The 14,713-nt window shown below is 42.6% G+C and overlaps 1 protein-coding gene across 2 annotated transcripts in view; it reads left to right on the top strand.

Annotated features, from left to right (window-relative positions):
* Window positions 1–14,713, top strand: part of LOC120052369 (dual specificity protein phosphatase 8-like) — a 91,016-nt gene that overhangs the window by 69,774 nt on the left and 6,529 nt on the right. Inside the window, exon 1 of one of the 2 annotated variants that reach the window (XM_038999230.1) lies at window positions 1,842–2,535. The exons of the other annotated variant lie outside the window; for it this stretch is intronic. Coding sequence (XP_038855158.1) covers window positions 2,397–2,535 — 139 coding nt within the window. The 5' untranslated portion in view covers window positions 1,842–2,396. Of the gene's footprint in view, window positions 1–1,841; window positions 2,536–14,713 lie in introns of those variants that run through there. 2 annotated transcript variants of the gene reach the window in all.

The raw sequence follows: 14,713 nt of genomic DNA, 5'->3' as shown, positions 1-14,713 counted from the left end.
TATTTTACAATTGTTCTGTGATCATACCTGAAGAAAATGATTGGCGTTGACATTAGAAAGATAATCTAGATAATCGTAGGATTAGGGTGACAATAACTAAATTTTAACTTGATCAAAATGATTATTTAGATTTTCACTTCCTAAAACAGAGCAGCTAATCCTCGTTGCTTAGCATGAGGACATTTGGCCCATAGAAATAAAATCTATAGAACGGGCCTCCCCATTCAAAGCAATGATGGCGTAATGGGTGGATTCTATTTCTATTCTATTTCTAGCCTGAATTCAACATTTATAATATTTTTTTACACACAATACTCTATAATGACAAAGTGAAAACATGTGTTTCGATATTTTTTGCTAATTTCTTGAAAATGAAATACAGAAATATCTAATTTACATGCTGTAAGTATTCACACCCCTGAGTCATTACTTTGTAGAAGCACCTTTGGCAGCGATTACAGCTCTGAGTCTTTTGGGGTATGTCTCTAAGAGGTTTGCACACCTGGATTGTACATTATTTGCCCATTGCTCTTTTTAAAAGTCTACAAGCTCTGTCAAGTTGATTGTTGATCATTGCTAGACAGCCATGTTCAAGTCTTGCCATAGATTTTCAAGACGATTTAAGTCAAAAATGTAACTAGGCCACTCAGGAACATTCAATGTTGTCTTGATAAGCAACTGCAGTGTAGATTTGGCCTTGTGATTTAGGTTATTGTCCTGCTGAAAGATGAATTTGTCTTCCAGTGTCTGTTGGAAAGCAGACTGAACTAGGTTTTTCTCTAGGGTTGTGCCTGTTCGTATAGCTGTATTCCATTTTTTTTATCCCAGAAAAACTCCCTATTCCTTTCCGATGACAAGCATACCTATAACATGATGCAGCCACCACCATGCTTGAAAATTCCATGCTTGAGTGGTATTCAGTGAAGTGTCGTTTTTGATTTTCCCAAAACATAACACTTTTTATTTAGAACAAAGTTAACGCACTGTAAGCGCGTACAAATTCTCTAAAGCACACAAATGTAATTTGATACATTCACACTAATATGTGATACATAACACACATACACTTGTTGTTCAGTGTGAACACACACTATCTAATGAAATACATACTGGTACACACACATTGTTCAGTACATGCACGTTCTAAAACTCAGTGTTTAATTAACATCCCTTCTCTACACACACACACACACACACACACACACACACACACACACACACACACACACACACACACACACACACACACACACACACACTGCGCATCAGAAAACATACCCTATTTAATTAAACACACATAGGCAATGAGTGTGTGTTTTGCAAAGGCAGAGAGTGATGTGTTTCAGAGGGAGCGATGTCATCTACTTGTTGTATACACACTGCACATTATAAATAACAAACTATATAATTGAACACAAACACACAGAGATGCAGTGTGTATCTTGCTAAAACCCATAGAGCAGTAGTTGCTGTCTCTCCCTACTCCAGCTCACTAGGCCCCTGAGGTGACCACATATTTGTCTGGTGAGTAAGGAATGCGGTTACATGCCATAGACATTAGCTATGACGGAGCACTGGCTCCACAAGAGAGGGAGGGAGTGAGGGAGGAAGAGTGGGAGGTAGGAGGGGAGAGGGGGAGGGCAGGGTCAGAGTCTGAGCTCACGGCAAGTGAGCTCATTCACCCTCCGGGCGAGCGAGCGAGGAGAGAGAGAACAACTACGTCATCCTCTACACAGAGGAGCGGGAGGGAGAGAGAGAGGGAAGCAGGGAGGGAGGGAGGGGGAGAAGTGTGAGCGAATGAGAGACGGGGAGAGCGAAACAGCACAACAATAGGGTACTGCTCTTCTGCCTGTGGGCTCACACACACGGAGAGAAGGCACGGAGAGACACTCAGTAGCAGCTACAGACAGACAGACAGACAGACATGTACACTCTTTCCTCTTTCTTCTCTCCATAGTTCTTCCTTTCATTATTCCTCAAAATACTGCTGGACCTCTATGGCTTTGGTAGATATTATAGGAAAAATATGATTCTTGGTGGATTTGAACTGAATGAGTTCTAGAATTGACTTGTGGAACTTGTGGGCAGTACATCTACAGATGTTTGGGAGTAGTTTACTTTCTGGAAGTGGGTTCCGTCCGTTCTCTTGAGTTCGGGACTAAGGTTCCTTCCCTCCTTGGACTTGAGTTTGGACTTGGACTTGGTCAACACCAGTGGGAGTAGTGACAGCTGGGACTTTGTAGTGTGGAATTTTAGACCGGACCGGCTTTCCCTCTGAAGTTTTTCGGAACAAGTGATTTGTTTGTTTAGCCGTTCTGCTAACTTTTTCCTGTTGGACTCCATTGGTCTGGACGGCAGTCAGTGTGTTCCAGATCTGAGTGCACTAGAACGCGTGTATGTTGAGCGTGTTGAGGGTGATGCCTCTGGACGTGGTCATAGCCCCGGCTGAGGACTGTTTCTGGCCTGTCCTGCAGGAGTCAGACAGGAGGCTGAAGATCAGAGTCCGCAGGACCAAGGAGGGGAGGGCGCTACGAGGTGTGTACTGACCCAATCTGGGGAGGACTGTCAGTAGGTTAGAAAGAGATGACAGAGAAAGGGAGAGAGAGAGCTCAGCGCTGCAGTACACTGTAAAACATTTCCTGTATAATTGACAGTAAGTTACGGCAGCAATTGGCCAGTGAGTACAGATACTGTAATCCATTTTACGGTACCAATTGTTTTACTGTAATCTAATTTACAGTATTCACGGTAACTTAATGCCAGAGCAATGAAACACAGTACAATACAGTAAAAGTGAGCATTAAACAGTACACATTGTTGTCTACAGTATGTTACTGTAGTTATAAGGGATTATAGCAAGCAGCATGGCTGTAGGCATTTTGAATTGATGAATAATCTATGTTATTTATCGCTTGCACATCTAGAGGCCATAGGTAAATATGGACATAGGTAAATATGGACATAGGTAAATATGGACATAGGTAAATATGGACATAGGTAAATATGGAGGTAAATATTCAACCATTAAAAGATACTTTCTCTGCTACTTTTTTATTTTACCTTTATTTAACCTTACACCTCTGACCTTTTCCCTACATACATTTAGGTGTTAGGGAACTACTGCCACATATCACTTACATTGGTACAGGTCTCTCACTAACAGGTGCAACAAATATATCCTCTTACAAGGCAAGCCTTAAAATATGTTAATGAGCCAGCAATTCTTTCTCTGGACACATTAATTCTCAACAATGCACCATCATTTACAGCATGCTGCAGTAAATATATATAGCAAAACAGCATGATAGTACTTTATTGTTGAATTGTTCAAAAATAAAATCAGCAATTGCTAATAGTGAATATTTAATGATATATTACACTATGCCAACTGATATATGGTGTTTTCTATCATTTTCACTTTAGGCCTTAACAAAGGATTCTAAAATATCAATACTACCGGGCAGAACAGATCAAAAGGACATGGCTAGCCACTCAACCGTTAAAGGTCTGTGACTTGCTGCCACTTTGATCTGTTCCCTATATACGTTTAATTGATAGGGAATCACTACCACATATCACTTAAATTGGTACAGTACTCTCATTAACAGGCACAACATATATAGCCTCTTATAAGACATGCATCAAAATGTGTTAATGGGTGAGAAACAACAATACCATGCACTAGAGTTCAAAAGGTTTTTGAACTGTATTCTGAATTACAGTAAATCACTGGCAACAATTGGCCAGTAAGTTACTGTAGAGTTTCAGGACTAGGTTTGAAGAATTCCTAAAATACAATATATTACTGTATTCTGCGGGGGTACTCACGGGTACAACAAATAAAGCCTCTTACAAGGCACGGTTTAAAATATGTTAATGAGCCACAGAGTCTTTCCCCGCCCACAACAGTTTTTCACAATGCAACATAATTAATACTGTAAAACACATTTACAGTATTTTACTGTGCATTTTACAGTGTTTGACTGTTGAAATGACACGTCTTAGTGTGCTGTAAAACAAATGTATGGTATTTTACTGTGCATTCTACGGTAATCTACTGTATTCAGTTTATACAGTATCAGACTGTTGATTAATACAGTTACATGGTCCTCCCTAGTGGCGCAGTGGTCTAAGGCACTGCATCACAGTGCTAGCTGTGCCACTAGAGATCCTGGTTTGAGTCCAGGCTCTGTCACAGCCGGCCGCGACCGGGAGACCCATGATGCAGCGCACAATTGTCCGGGTTAGTGCTCACGCTCCCTCCACCTGTGGTCATTGACATGTAAAACTATCACAAAGGCCCATTTCTCCTGCCCTCTGTTGCTCTCTCTGGTTCTCCCACTCTATTTTCTCTTTCTCTCTCTTCTGCATCGGCAGTGTGTGAAGCCAGCTATGTTACACCTTTCACACAGCAGAAGATGAAGTGTTACATTTCCAAAATGTGTGTGGTGCACAGTGTGCATTGATATACTGTACAGTTTGTGTATTTCCAACATAACGTGTGTTTGTATGTCTAGCTATATACACAGCAAATGATCCAGTGTTAAATCAACACTGGGACAGTGTCTATACAGGTCCACACTTTTCAGTGTTAAATCAACACTGGGACAGTGTCTATACAGGTCCACACTTTTCAGTGTTAAATGAACACTGTGCTTAGTGCTGACACTATTACACTTTGTTAGTGTTAGGTAATTTACACTTAGTGTTACACAATAACACCTCATATAGTATTTTTAACACAATGAAGTGTATATAGTTTGCACCAATGGTGTTATGCAATAACACCTCATATAGTCTTTTGAACCATTACGCAAAGCAGTCTATTGGGTTTAGGACGTTACAATAGTATTTTCACATCTTCATTGCAACATGCTCTTAAGTACTTCCAAAAACATCCAAACTGGTAACCAATATGCTGAAACTTTAGTTACATAATCATGGACCACTTAAACTGGTACAACACTTCCGCTCACGGGTAGATAAAAATAATGTGTTGAAAGTCACGCCCACTCTAAGCCACGCCTCAATATCATTCCCCACTGTGCCTTTCCTTTTCGTGTAAACCGAGTTACTTTCCATGACTGTATTTGTTAGTGACAGAGACATGGTTGTTTTAATTGTTCATTTTTGCTCCTGTAGATGAATGTTACCGTTAAAATTAAACTTTTATGACAATACATTACATATATCATAAGGCCTCACTTTTATGGCCAAGTTTTACCGTAACACAGGGATGTTAAGAACCTCCTGGTTTACAGGCCACATCAGGCCTGCAAGTCACATTTTGCTGGCTTGCAAAGTGATGTGTAGTTCCTTTTGGAATCCAGTCACAGTTAGAATATCCAACAGTTGGAATGTATATTCACAGGCAACCTGCTTTCAGAATGACTGTCAAAACCATTTCAGTAATGGGTGCAATACATCTAACTAACTGATTGGATTAGTTTAGAAAAATGTATGTTATTTATCTTTATATAGAATAAGATTAATCAGTCAATCAATGAACATGCAAAAACATAGATATTAAAAACAATCCTAAAAATCAACACTAGGTAACACTGGCCAATTTGCTGTGTGTATAGATGTACTGTAGAGTGTGTATACTGCATCAGAGTATAGTATGCATGTGTTTCAGTGCAGTGAGCTGGTTCAGTGCAGTTAGCCCAACACCTGGTCCTGTTCACACTGCACATTGCGTGCTCGTATGCATGTGTTCACACCACAGCTTCAAGGCAGATGGGCAGATTAGCCCAGAGAGAGACAAAAATCACACGTTTGTCGTTACCTGTTGAGAATAGAGGTGTTGTTAATGGTTCTTTTTAGATTGTGTTGCCCTCAGGTTAGCTGCCTAGCTGCTGCAGACCAGCCTCACTACTTACACTCAAACACACATAGTTAAATTATAATGCTACCATAACATATGGATCTAGATTAGCTAACACATGTATTGACATTGACTTTTTCTTAAATATATTGATGTACATACAATTCAGTTTTTTAGCTGCCATGTATACTGAAATAAAACTCAACAAAAAAAATATGTTAGCCACATGCTAACGCTACCGTACTGACGTATAGATCTTTGTTAGCCACATGCTAAATCTACCGTCACATAAACATAGGCACAAACAGATACTGGTTGCCCTTCAATCCTCTATATTGCAATTGTGGTGTTCTTTGTAACATGCTGATCTAGTGGCTACCCTCAGGCCCCCTGCTGCTGTAGCAGACTCTTTGTGGAGCAGAGTGGAGTGGGGCATGTGTGCAATGATGTCATAGCGGTGGGGGAGACACATTGAAATGCTAATGTCCCCTACAGAGCACAGGGGACAGCTGGAGGGGCACAGAGGATGGTGTCATGTCTCTCCCATATGAACGATAGAAGAGAGGGATGGATGGAGGGCAGTCATTCAGGCAAATCAATGCCCCCGGGATGGAGAAGAGAGGGAGAGTGTGCGTGTGTGTGTGTGCATGTGTGTGTTCCCCTCCATTAAGGCATAATGCAGCTGAAAGCCTCACACACCCATGCACACACACACACACACACACACACACACACACACACACACACAAACACACAGAGAGGGGTCTAGTATTGAGGGCCAGTCAATAGGACCAACAGCGTAATGTTACAGACAGGCTCTCTCTCTCTCTCTCTCTGTTCAGTCAATATCTCAGTGATTTCAGGCTATACAAACAGACCTTGTATCATAACTCACCAATTCTGGTTAGAGCTTTGGGCCAGTAACCGCAAGGTTGCTGGATCAAATCCCCAAGCTGACAAGGTAAAAATCTGTCGTTCTGCCCCTGAACAAGGCAGTTAACCCATTGTTCCCTGGTAGCCCGTCATTGTAAATCAGAATTTGTTCTTAACTGACTTGCCTAGTTAAATAAAGGATAAATTCACCAGAAGACAGTGTTTGTAGTAATGGAGGAGGTGATTTGTGTTGGTGAAAAAGCATTTCTGCTTTCCAAATTATGGCAACAAACAATCCATGTGTTTCTGTGTCGAGCAGGGATCATTTGTCCTCATGAACTTGCACAAGCTTTCCATTTCTTTCTACAATACATTGATATATGTTGATATACACTTCTTGTAAACGTGTTTCTCTATGAAATTCATTCATATGTGGCGCATTTTTAGATTGTATTGATTTGTGTACATTACCCTACTTCTCCCCATTGAGTGCCCTGTGGAGGGAGAGAAGGAAAGATAAAAAGGGGAGAGAGAGACCATTCGGTAAACGAGGGAGGGCCCGGCCGCTCCGAGAGAGGAGAGAACAAAACACATTATATAAGCTGCGGAGTGTTGGGACAGTGGAGATGGGATGTGGGGGGGAATAGGAAGTCTGTGCTGGCTGGTGGGCCCATTGTGACGCCCTCTTTCCAGTGAGTTGTTTACCATGCATAGACTGAAAGGTGGATGGCTACTCAACAACCAGGGTCAGTTTGGCTATTCAGTTCATAATGGTGAAGGTGAGACTGTGGGGAACGGGCAACTGGTCCAAGAACAGTTGTTTTGAAACTAAAAGGAGCAGGAGCTTCAAACGACAGGCTTTTTTCAGTTTGAGCTGCACTTGCTTGACCTAATTGCAGGCGTTGGGTCACTTAGTTGGGTTGTTTTCTTGAAAAACTGCTGGGTTATTGTTGCTGGGTGCTGGGTTATAGACAGGTTGGTTGTTTAGCAAGAAAACCAACGCGTGCACAACTAGGTGGCATAACAGACGGGGTTGGCTTCGATTATTGACAATATGTAAGCTATATTTAGTCTCCAGTGTTTATTGAAAACATAAATACATTTCCACAATGAGGACTTGTTGCCTCTCAAATACATTGTTTAAAAAATATATATATATTTAACCTTTATTTAACTAGGCAAGTCAGTTAAGAACAAATTCTTATTTACAATGACGGCCTACAGCGGCCAAACCCGGACGACGCTGGGCCAATTGTGCGCCGCCCTATGGGACTCCCAATCACGCCGGTTGTCAGGGTCTGTAGTGACGCCTCAAGCACTGAGATGCAGTGCTTTAGACATTGTTACAATTATTGGTTTGCTAGCTAGCAAATTTGAGCCATATTAACATTAACATGAAATCATTCAAAACAAGACATGATATCAAGAACAAGATGAAAGGAGCTGAAACAAGCCACCTACGATTCCCCACATGGCAGCTTCTTGTTATTCTTGCCAGCAATCTGGCCATCCAGAATCACAACAACACACTGACTTCTGCCCCATGGAAGCATGTGCATCGTTTTGGTGATGTTGTCAGATAATCCATCTATCGGTGCTGTGAGATCTGTGAGATCAGAAGACGAGTTGTAGTTTAGTAGGGGCGTGGCATTCAGATAGTTATAGCCAACCTTGAGAATAAATGTCATTCCTGTTCATCTGTTCTGTTGCATAGTTATCACATGTTAAGGTTGAACATTAAATTCTGTAGCTTCAATGACGCTTATGGAAATGTATGAGTTCCCTAAAAACCCAAGTAAATTCCATTGTGGGGATATATTAAGTCATATACCCTACTAGACAATAAGGTATATAAATAATTGCATTAAAAAAAATGTATATAGACTCTTTAACAAACTAATTTACATTTTCACATTACATTCTAAATAAGCAGTGTCAACAAATGTCGGCACATGCATCCAAACCAGCAAGTCTGTGGAGGTCTGCAGGGCTTCCATGTCGTTTGGAGGGGGTGAGCCAGAGCTTGGTGGAGTCCCGCGTTGAAAAGGGTCTCTGGCTCCCCCTGTACAGCAGCAATGTTCTTGGCAAGACCTCCCCTGCTGGCAGGCACAGGATACTGAGGGGGGGGGCTTCCTTGCATTTGTCTCTAGTGGCAGTGGTCTCTGACTGTAGTGCCGGACACACGACAGCCACTGGTCGAGAGAGGCTCCTGGGTGGTTATCCAGGATATACCTATGCACCGGCTTGGCCAAGCAGTACAGACCAAACTTTGCAAGATGTTGGCGCTATGTAACCATTTGTGCCCAACCCTACACAGAGGTTTAACAAGATCCCATTTGAACACCGATACTCTGGTTTTTAAAGTAAAAAATGGATTGTGCCATTTGAGTGTGTGACCTCAAGACAACGCTGCATTTGTCCCCTCTGGCTGCCTGCGATGCCCCTTTCCATACCCCAACAACACAGCCTGGAGCCCAGTCCATGAGCAAGCCGCAACGCACTGCTCCTACCACCAGGTGGTGCCAAGATCTGTCCCTCCATCAGCTTCTTTGCCTGGAGTAGGATCAAACGCCCATTCTCATACCCCATCAACAACGTGGAGCCCAGTCACCAAGCGTGCCACCTGTCACTTCTATCACCTCCTCTCCACTTTTCTGAACCTCAATCAACCTTTTGTGATTCGGGGATGTGCATGGGTGGAGGCCACAAGAATGGTCTGAAGAGACAGTAGGTTTGGGGTGTTTTCAGGGAAAGTGATGTTGTTTAAAAAGGAAACTGTGTTAGGGGAGCTTGAGAGGAAGACTCTTGGTCTAGTCTCAGAGGAACCAACCTCCCAACCTGCCCTCCCAGCACACCAACTTCTGTAATTCCTGCCTCCATTTCCTCACCTGCAACTTCCACCGCATCAACAATAATGACCAACCCCTGCTCAGTTCTCACTACACCAGAGCCACCCTTGGGTGCCTTTTGAGTACACTTAGTGGCAATCTCTGTAGAGAAAAGCCTCATCACAGAGATTAAACTTTCTGCGGTTCCAGCAGTCCAAGGAATGGCCCAGTCCCCTGCACACCACTCGCTAACCACACTTCCTAAATAAGTTGTAGGAAGCCCTGGTTCTCTCCCAACACCGTTACAGAGGGCAGGTGTAAGCCCCCAAACCCTTATAGATCTGCTCTTTGTTGGATTGGAATTCGCCAGCTGCAATTCCAGATGGCTTCAGCATCTCTTACTTTTTTAGGTGCACCTGTCACTTTACAATTTCTATTCAGCCAAAAGCATGTGTTTTCCCCACTCACTGTTTCTTTGAACATTCTGATGACCACCACCTTAGTAGTGGCCTCCTCCGACAATTTCTCCACAGTGAACAGATCAAACTTAGCTTTTTTGTTTTCATACCTGGTCTAGAACTCTTTCAACAGAGCTGCTGCCTGGAAACTCACATCGAACCTATTTGCTAAAGGCAACCCAAGAATGCAGTTTATAACACCTGGATTGAATTTAAGGGTATTTTGCAAGAACTTTCTGGAGAAGTCCAATCTGAACAAATCCAGTGGTTTCCCATCTTTAAGTTTCAAGAGAAACCGCACACTGTGGTGCTTCCTCATGCCTGGCTTGGGGTCTGACATGATGCAGGCCCACTATGAATAACCAAATGTCTTAGAAGGTACAACGAGCTGAAAAGGGGTTAGGCTATACTAGGCTAAAAGGCTAGTAGGCTATGGCTAGCAGGATGAGGAGGCTAGCAGGCCGAGGTTCGCCATCTTGCAAGCTATCAACAAAGCTATCAACAAAGCTAACAAACTAAACTAAAGCAAACCAGCAAAACTAGCCGGCCAGCACGCTAAATCTAAAATAGATAATAGCTGACAAACAATTAACTATAGTGAGGATACAGGAGAGCTAAGAACAGAGAAGGCTAGTAGGTGAGCAACCCAACGGTTAAGTTAGACAGCAATTAGCAAGCTAGCAGGCTAGAAAACTAACAAACAACACAACTAACAGCTGCCAACACTTAGATACCTTGACAAGAAAGCTAAAGCTGGCTAGACAAAAAGGAGAACAGGAAGAAAGGTTGACGCAAAGAGAGAGAACAGTAAGCTAACACAAGCTGAGGGGCAAGTTAGCCAACTGCTAGCAGGCTAGACTAGCCAGAAAGCTAATTAGCAAGCTAGCCAGCCAAAAAGCCACCCCAGCTAAAAGTTAACAAACAATTTGCTATACCGGGCCACCCTACACAACCATAAGCAACTAGAGCCAAAAACTGAGAAAGCTACCACAAGTTAACAAGAACTAAACATACTAACAAAAGTAAAGACATAAGGAAAAGCAAAGACCCAGAGTGCCCCTGCCACACCTGGGCTCTCTCCTCCAACAGCCTGGTTTCAAAAAGACAAGAATCAATAACACAAAAGTAAATCTGAAGAATGTGTGTGTATATATATATATATATATATATATATATATATATATATATATATATATATATATATATATATATATATATATATATATATATAGGACATTTATTCTCATGGTTGGCCAATAACATCTAGCTGAAAGCCAAGTCCTTAATAAGCCACGCCTCCTAAAAAGAACCTAAGGATTACACTAAAAAAGACCCAGCTGCTAGGTCAACATAGCATGAAAGTAAAAAATACCCAATTGATGGTTAAATTAACCTATGTTTGGTTAATCCCAACAACCCAACATGTTGGGTTATTCACGCAACCTAACTGGCTGGGTCAAAATAACCCAACGTGCTCTGTCCACTGTCTGTTTTTAGCCCATCATTTTTTTTTGTGTTGGTTGCATCCCAAATGGCACCCTATTCCCTATGTAGTGCACTACTTTTGACCAGAACCCGATGGGCCCTGATCAATAGTAGTGCACTACATAGTGAATAGGGTGCCATTTTGGGACGCAGACCTGGTGTCTGACTGTGTTTGGTCATAAGACTAAAAGTGATCTCAGCGCTTACAGACAGTTGACTTTCTGATGTCATCTCATCAGACAGCTGGGCCTCAGTATGTGACAGGGTATTTTCAGTGATGTGTGTGTTTGGATTGAAATGGAGAGATGTGTCATCCGGTGCTTTTGGGGGATGTGAGTGCATGTCTCTCTGGGTACTTTCTGAGTGTGAGTGTCTATGCGTGCGTGTGTGTGTGTATGAGGGCACAATATATGTGCGTGCCCTTGGTGGATTTTTCCATAGTGACAGCACCCCGGGGACAATAGAAACAACAGTCAACCACATCATCCCATGTTTGTTGCCATAGCAACATTAACTCTGAAGGCCAGGTTACCAGCGACGGTGACGGGGAGATTGTGTGTTATCAGTGGTGACTAAGAACACAGCACAGGACCACTGTAAACGTTTGGACATCCCAGTGGTGTGTGTGATGATGGGTGTTGACCCAATGTTACTGAAACGCTATAGGCCTCAATAGACCCATGCAGGCACACAATCGTGACTCCTCATTTCTGCTCTCTGTACCTGAGGAGAGGAAGGGAGGTTCTCAGAATATCCCATGCTGACCCTGTCCTCTCAACAACTCTCCTGTAATGAAAAGGGACATGTAACTTAAGTGATGTGTTTTTTTCCTGTTTATGTAGCGTTGTAGTGTGTGAATAAAGACCTTTACATATGGAGGAAGGGTTTAGAATGAGGAATATATCATAGACTCCTGCTGAAACAAAGTGTGCTAATTGAGGAAAGAGGGACTCCCTTAGTAATAACAAGAGCCACTCTTTCTGTCTTTCTCTTTCACTCACTCACTCACTTTCTTTCTTCATTTATTTATTTATTTATCTTTCTCTGCCTGTCTGCTGCATGTGGAGAGGTGATGTCATCTTTCTGCCGGTTGCCATTAATAGCTGGATACGGGCAGGCCCTCCTCTCCTCTATCCTCTCTTCTCTTCTCCTCTCTCCTCCTCTCCTCCTTTCCTCTCTGATCCTCTGCTCTCTGGTCTTAAAGGGACAGGCACCAGATATAGCCGTCTGTCTGTCTGCCTTTCTGTCTATCTGTGTGTGGGTCAGAATACACTCTGCTCTCGCTGACTCCACCACGACCCATATTCAGCCCAGCAGATATTGCTCTGCGTTCAGACCCGTAGGTTAAGCTGAGGTTACAGGGCCAGTTATATATTACTAGAAACTGAGGTTACAGAGCCAGTTATATATTACTAGAAACTGAGGTTACAGGGCCAGTTATATATTACTAGAAACTGAGGTTACAGGGCCAGTTATATATTACTAGAAACTGAGGTTACAGAGCCAGTTATATATTACTAGAAACTGAGGTTACAGGGCCAGTTATATATTACTAGAAACTGAGGTTACAGGGCCAGTTATATATTACTAGAAACTGAGGTTACAAGGCCAGTTATATATTACTAGAAACTGAGGTTACAGGGCCAGTTATATATTACTAGAAACTGAGGTTACAGAGCCAGTTATATATTACTAGAAACTGAGGTTACAAGGCCAGTTATATATTACTAGAAACTGAGGTTACAAGGCCAGTTATATATTACTAGAAACTGAGGTTACAAGGCCAGTTATATATTACTAGAAACTGAGGTTACAAGGCCAGTTATATATTACTAGAAACGGAGGTTACAAGGCCAGTTATATATTACTAGAAACTGAGGTTACAGGGCCAGTTATATATTACTAGAAACTGAGGTTACAGAGCCAGTTATATATTACTAGAAACTGAGGTTACAGAGCCAGTTATATATTACTAGAACCTGAGGTTACAAGGCCAGTTATATATTACTATCAAAGTGCTTACTTACAGCTTTGTGTGTGTGGAGTTAAAGGGTGTTGTGTTGTAGCCTGGTGTGTGTTACACTTTTAGGCTATGTCATGTCATGTCCTGTGTGTGCTAGTTTAGCAGGGGGATGTCATGTCTTTGGGTGTGTGTGTGTGTGTTTGGCAGTAGCCCAGAAAGGGTCAGGCAGGACTGAACCAAGATTAGGTTCTAATCCTTCTGCTGGGGCTCAGGGTTTCCTTGAAGCACTCCTTCTTCCCTCCCTCACTCACTCCTTCCCTCGCCTGGCGAGGTCATTCGCTCTCCCCTTCTCCTCCCATCCAGCCAGAAGTTAAACAACCGTGGTAATGCAGAGTAAGTGTGTGTTTTAGTCAGATTTTGAAAGGGAGTGTGAGCAAATGTGTATTATATATTTGTGTGCTGCTGTATGAATGTCTATGGTTAGTGTATGTACTGCACAGTTGTGTGTGTGCTGCGCATCTGTGTTTTATTTAAAACATGTAACCTGTATTTAACTAGGCAAGTCAGTTAGCTGCCTTGCTCAGGAGCAGAACGACAGATTTTTATCTTGTCAGCTCAGGGATTTGATCTAGCAACCTTTTGGCTACTGGCCCAACACGCTAACCACTAGGCTACCTGCCGCCCCAGGTGGTAGTGTGTGTGTACTGCACGGTTGTCAGGGGGATGTTACTGGGCCTCTGTGCTGGCCCTGCACCTGTGGCCTCTCTCATTCCCCAGCCCTGACGCAATGCTCTGCTACAGGACATGAGCTCATGAAGGAAACAGAGCCACACACACACACACACACAGTCTTTAACACACACACAGACCAAAGTGGAGCCGTCTGCACTTAAAGGGCCAGCCACACACATTCCTCACCGCCCAGCAGCCAAACTATCTCCCAGAGTGCAGCAGAGAACAATTTCCTACTGAGCCGGGAGCAGAAACCCTAACCCACAATCGAGCTCCAACTGTTATGCATGTACACAGTTTGAACTGGTTCAGCCATGTTGTTGAAACACAAGTCTGTAATGTAAGGGGATTCAGTGCACAGTCAGGGAGAGTAATAAAAAAATATATAATAATAAAACATGATAATACTTTTTCTTTCACTTAAAAAATGTGGAGCAAGTTATGCAGATCAGTAGGAAAAATAATATAATTTTAATCCAGGCAGGAAAATGTTACAACTGTGCAAGGGGTGTGTAGACTTTCACTTGACAACAGGGAAAATGTAACG

Source organism: Salvelinus namaycush, chromosome 8 (genome assembly GCF_016432855.1).
Source record: "Salvelinus namaycush isolate Seneca chromosome 8, SaNama_1.0, whole genome shotgun sequence".
NCBI lineage: Eukaryota > Metazoa > Chordata > Actinopteri > Salmoniformes > Salmonidae > Salvelinus > Salvelinus namaycush.
The sequence above is the reverse complement of the archived record's forward strand: the minus strand, read 5'-3'. Positions and strand labels throughout refer to the sequence as shown.